Source organism: Myotis davidii, unplaced genomic scaffold, assembly GCF_000327345.1.
Source record: "Myotis davidii unplaced genomic scaffold, ASM32734v1 scaffold473, whole genome shotgun sequence".
Lineage (NCBI taxonomy): Eukaryota > Metazoa > Chordata > Mammalia > Chiroptera > Vespertilionidae > Myotis > Myotis davidii.
In genome coordinates, this window is record NW_006284843.1 from 3,813,554 (window position 1) to 3,819,841 (window position 6,288).

The 6,288-nt window shown below is 35.1% G+C and overlaps 1 protein-coding gene across 1 annotated transcript in view; it reads left to right on the plus strand.

Annotated features, from left to right (window-relative positions):
- PAM (peptidylglycine alpha-amidating monooxygenase) overlaps nt 1-6,288 on the plus strand; it is a 174,575-nt gene that overhangs the window by 150,952 nt on the left and 17,335 nt on the right. The window contains exons 20-23 of the mRNA XM_015558149.1: nt 889-961; nt 1,853-2,063; nt 2,487-2,687; nt 4,873-4,988. Coding sequence (XP_015413635.1) covers nt 889-961; nt 1,853-2,063; nt 2,487-2,687; nt 4,873-4,988 — 601 coding nt within the window. The remainder of the gene's footprint in view (nt 1-888; nt 962-1,852; nt 2,064-2,486; nt 2,688-4,872; nt 4,989-6,288) is intronic.

Here is a 6,288-nt window from a genome sequence, read left to right on the forward strand (position 1 = left end):
ATTGGGGTATTAGGTCAGAAGCATATCATAGCTCTCACATTCAGTCACCAAAACAGGGATCTAGTTCAGTGAATTAATCAATATCACAGCCTTGGCTACTGAAAAAAAAATGTGTAGGCCAGAAGCTGACAAACGTAGCGTGGAGATTGCCCGGTGTCTTTTGACCACACCATATTAAGATATTGTCCATGTGTTTGTTAATTCTGTCCAAGTTCCTTAAGCCTGTGAGCTTCTGTCTACATCAGTTTACAATTCACTACCCAGATCATCCCAATTGATTGTTAAATAGATTAACCTTCTCTAATGATTATCTGGCACACCACTTCACTTTGCTTGGATAGGCACAGCCCATGTCTGCTGGAAGTTGTTTCTGTTTGTTTGTTTGTTTGTTGTTTTTTTGGAGGGGTTACTGTCTTTAGTAGGCACTCTTAAAGGTTTTGAGTCATAGATTGATGTCCTATATTACTACAGAATTATATTATCTTGCAGTATATTTAAATGATTCGAACCATATAAATCCATTTCTATTTCTCTAGACAAATTTGTTTATGCACATTTCTAAGATGATAATATTTATGATCTTAGAACTTGTTTTTAAATTGATGTTATTTGTATTTAACATACCATACTTTACAATAAATATTTGTAATTTATTTATATATACATTTTTAAATGATTAACTACTGTTTAAGATTTGTCATAAGGATATCTCTTTTTATAACAAGTATTTTCATTTAACATTTATTTTGGTCTTTTCTATTGTAATGCTGGTATACATTTATCAATTTATTGATTTTTATTGCCTTTATAGGTTAATTACCAAAACATTCATGGTACACTTGCTTTAGAAATTAACATATATTTAAGACAGTTATTCTTATTTTGCAGGTTTTACTTGCCACACGGCTTGAGTGTGGATAAAGATGGAAATTACTGGGTCACTGACGTGGCTCTGCATCAGGTAATTTATCTTCCATTTGGCAGTTATTCAAGTAGAAGTTCATGAAGTTATGCTTTCAGAATGCTCTGCCTTACCTGTGTTTTTCCTGTGACCCAGTTAGTTTATAACAAGAAAAAGGAGCAGCCCCATCTCAAATATTTCTCTTAGAAGTTAGTGCTAGGAAAAGCTACTCGTAAATGATCAGATCATCTTTCTTCTTTGAATTGGCAGGAACCTTAGGGCCATCCTCCTTCTTCGCTTCCACATTTCTTTGCTTTTCTCTGTCCTCGGGTCTTAGTTCTATTTCATCCCTTGTGTTTTCTGTTTCCTTTTCCTAATCTTCAGTAAACTGAAGCTATGTCTCTGGTACATACATGTTTATGTATTAAACATCAAAATTCTGTCCTTTTTAAAAGAAGTAATATTTCATTCACAGAATAGTCATAAGTTTTTTCCCGTAGAAGCAAAGTTCACATTTGATACCTGTGTTTAGAGTAGGCAGCAAAGAACTAAGGAAATTAGGGGTGGGGGTGGAAATGCTAGAACTCAGAAGACTAGCTCCCAGGGTCTTCAGACATTATCTCGGTAAACGTTTATTGCTCGTGTATCGTCTGGAGAGCATTGTTAGCTAAGGAAAGATAAGGAAGTGCATGGAATAGGTGTGGATGCAACAGGACATCCTTGTACTAGTCTTCTTTCACTACTGCTTACCTGCATGACCTTGAGCAAACCAATTAATCTCACTTATCAAATGAAGGAATTGGACCAGATGATTTCCAGTTCTTAAAAAGTACCTTGTTTAAAACAAGTCCCTGGGAGCTTACACTCCAGTTGCCTGTGCAAGTGTTCTTAGCCATGTGGGTGTGTGTCAGTAATAACCGTGCAGTGAGGCTGTTGTTCCTTTTGAAAAAGGTGTTCAAACTGGATCCGAACAGTGAGGCAGGCCCTCTGCTAATCCTGGGAAGGAGCATGCAACCAGGCAGCGACCAGAATCACTTCTGTCAGCCCACCGATGTGGCCGTGGATCCAGACACCGGAGCCGTCTTTGTGTCAGACGGTTACTGCAACAGTCGGATTGTGCAGTTTTCTCCAAGTGGAAAGTTCATCACACAGTGGGGAGAAGGTACCCAATAAAACTCTAATTGCAATTCTTAGCCAGTATCACTAGGAACAGGAGATTGGTACCCCTCACCTCCTTCAGGATGCCATTGTCCCCTGTAGTAGAGAAAATAGGGCCTCTATATGCATCTACCTGGCTTGTGTGCGTACACACACACACACACACACACACACACACACACCCCTACATCTTATGAGGAAAAAGAATACTTCTACCCCCAAATTTTGTCCAAATAGAGAGTAAATATCTAATGTGTTTGTGGGTAAGAGATATTAATGGAATAAATGTATAACTGCTTTACCCTATTTCCCCCCTAGTTCCAGATATTTAATGGTTTGCTGTCATGAATATGGAGAACAAAACTGTAGAGTCAGACTTTTGGTGCTATTACAAATTATATATCTGATGTTTTTCTGTGTTTTGTAGAATCTTCAGGGAGCAATCCCAAACCAGGCCAGTTTACTGTTCCTCACAGCTTGGCCCTTGTGCCTCATTTGGGTCAATTATGTGTGGCAGACAGGGAAAATGGTCGGATCCAGTGTTTTAAAACTGACACCAAAGAATTTGTGCGAGAGATTAAGCATGCATCATTTGGAAGAAATGTATTTGCAATTTCATATATACCAGGTATTTCACCTTAATTTATTTTTGTGTTTTGTCATACTATACTTCGTTCTTAAAAAGTATTTGTCTAAGCTTCACATGCTCTTTTTATATTTTTTTTCTTAAGGGACTGAAGATACCTTATATATTAGATCTTAAGATAATTTTAAAACTGTTAGTTTGTTGTAAATCAGTTTCAACTGAAGTTTTATATGAAAAACTCTAAGATTTTATTGTTTGTAATGAGTTAAAATTTTTTTCCCAAATGTTGATTTTTATTTTTCCTTAATTATGATCACCTGTTCTAGTTAGTAAATGATTAATATATGGCTTCACACATCATCAACAGATGACATATGCCTGATAAAATCAGTACTCAGAATACCTCTGACATTTTTTTTAGAAGAGGTGACCAATTTTTTTAATAAAGATAAATATGTAAATTGAGGCTTATGTCTAAATGCTAGGAGGAATGACCAATAAAATCTGGAAATATTTTCTCATTTGCAAAATAGATGACTTGAAGAAAACCAGAAAAAAATTATCCAAACTCATAAAATAAGATCCTCTTGATTCATACTACAAGATAACTTAGCATAATATTTCCTTAAATAATAAATACTTACTGAACATTTTGAAAGGACATTAATTTCTAAATGTATATATAATTTTTGCCATAAGTTTTATTAAATATATCAATATTAAAGTAGCATTGACTATTTACAAGTATCACTATAATATTTATATTTCTTATGCTTTTAAAGTTGCATATAGCTACTGTCTTCCCAAGCAGCCTCCAGTTTATGTAGGACTTGACATAAAGGGACTTGGGTGGCCGGGTAAGGAGCAAGTCTGGCTTCCCCACGGAATAAATAATAAAAAGTGATAAAAGACTCTCATTAATACCCTTACAAGAGACAGTCTCATTTTCATTTTTACCTTATGGTTAAAGAATAAATTTGGCAAGACCATTGACCTAATAAAGAGGATGATCAAGTGTCTAGTGAATAAAAACAAGTCAAATATGAAGAGAAAAGCATCAGGGGAGAAGATGAGAGGAAATCTGATTAAAAACAGAATCTAAGCCAAAGATGACATGTATTACAATTGGAATTCTCTTTACAATATTGCACAAAAGTATTTGATTTTAACAATGTTGATTTTTTTACTGTAATATGCTAAAGAACCCTATTCTGAAATCCTTAAAGAAAGATAAAAATATCTTCAAGAGTGATTTAGTGTTGTGTATATTTTAATTCTTTGAAAATGTAATTTTCAATCATCTGAAGTACTTATTTAACTGAAACATCATAATTTCTATTATTTTGGATAAGCACTACTATACTAAGAAATATAATTTTCCTACAAAGAGTATTCATTGAGTTAATAAAAATAAAATGGTTTTTTTTTAAATTATGAAAAATACATATCTTTGGTCATCTGAAATATGCATCTCACATTTTCAAACCATTCTTCTCCCTATACTATAACTTACTTTCTTAGCATATTTTCCTCTAATTCTTCTCTTTTTTAAATTTTATCTTATTTTCCCCCCGCCCTTGACAATCCCCTGGCCTCCCCTACCCCCCAGTGTCTTATGTCCATTGGTTATGCTTATATGCATGCATACAAGTCCTTCAGTTGATCTCTCACCCCCCTCCCTCCTGCCCCCCAACCCTCCCTGGCCTTCCCTCTAATTCTTCTCTTAACTATAGCAGATATTACATAATTTTTTAAAGATCTGATACTCTAAAATGATTTGCTTAAATAACCTGACTCTTCCCAATACCTATTTAGGATGCCTGTGATATCTATATGTGTCTATACCTATATTTTTATGGCTACTGTCTTCCCAAGCAGCCTCCAGTTTATGTAGGATATATTTTTATGTCATATATCTACATCAATATCTGTATTTATATCTATATCTATATATATCATCTGTGTATTTCTGATATCTCTTGACTTTCTATGTGGAACAGGCCTAGCTTTTTCTGATTTTCCTATTACAAGGAGGTTATTCTCATAACCTGATCTTATTATTACTCAGAAGGAGACATTTGCTAAGTATTTTATTTTATACTTTGGTTGCCAGTTGTAGGGACCAGATTGACCCAGTATTTATTGTTTGTGTAAATGTACATGCATGTCTTTGAAGGCAAGTCTTATTCATATTTCGAAGAACAGTTAATGGAATATCTTGTCACAGGTTTGCTCTTTGTGGTGAATGGGAAGCCTCACTTTGGGGACCAAGAACCAGTACAAGGATTTGTGATGAACTTTTCCAGTGGGGAAATTATAGACATCTTCAAGCCAGTGCGCAAGGTATTCATAATGAGAGAAAATTAATTTTTATGTGAGAAAATTAAAATGCAAACCCTAGCATTTAATTGAGACTTGAATAATCTCTTAAAAGCTTGATGGAGATGTAATCACTTTCTTAGGTAGGTTGGGCACATTCCAAAACAATGTTTTATTTAGAATGAATATCCTGTGTTCTGATCAATTTCTTTAGCTGCAGATTAACACCGAATGTAGTACTAAGGTTGTTAGTAAACACTGTATACAGTGGCAGGTTTAAATTCACTGTAATTAGAATACCAAAAAAATTAAGCTTTCTTCCTAGTAGAGAAGATAACACAGTATGTTAAACTGTACTTCTATAGTTATCTTAGATCCAACAGAAATCTTGTTTGCTTTTTTAATACTATGACTACACTGAGCAACAAGACTTGAAAATAACAGTTCCTGGAATTTATTCAAGCCCTAAAGACTTGGCCTACATAAGAGACGAAAGGCTAGTTTTGGCTTCACAAATGGTTTACCACTATTAACTCTAACAGTGTCTTTTACAAACACGGGAACTGTGGCCCAGTGTGCCCACTATCTTCTCAATTTGCTTTCTCTGCATATGACCAGAATGATCAGAATGTTCACACCCACTGCCTGAATATACTTGTGGTACCTCAATTTTAGAAAATTCAGCCTGCTAAAATATTGCAGGCTGAATTTTTTTAAAAATGTAAAGATTTTATTTTTTAAGAGATGTAAAGATTTATTGGGCTTATTTGGATCAAAATATAGGTATCATAAGCCACCAGGCAAATTGCATCTCCATACTCATAATGCTTATAGTATTCTTTAAGATATCAACTTTGCTAGATTAAAAAAATACTTTAAAATGCCTCAATATTTTAGAAATGTGCCTGTTAGAATATTGACAGCTGGTCTGGGGTTTATCAGAATTCATTCTCAAGATATTTATTCAGTGCCTACTCTGTGTTAGGTATTATCCTATACACTAAGGATATGATGAACAAAACAGGATATGCCCTCTCACTCAAATGGAGTTTTAACAAGAGCTACAGAATCTGATTGGAAGCAAACTGAATCTGAACTAAAGATTCCAGTACCAGTTCCCAGTGTGGGTTTCTGTCCTATATAATAAAAGCCTAATATGCAAATTAACCGAACAGCAGAATGACCGGTGGAATGACCAGTCACTATGATACACACTCACTACCAGGGGGAAGATGCTCAATGTAGGAGCTGCCCCCAGCCCTCAGGCCCAAGGCCAGCCAAGGTGGGTGCCAGTGGGGGCCCTCCAATCACCCCACTGGTCGCC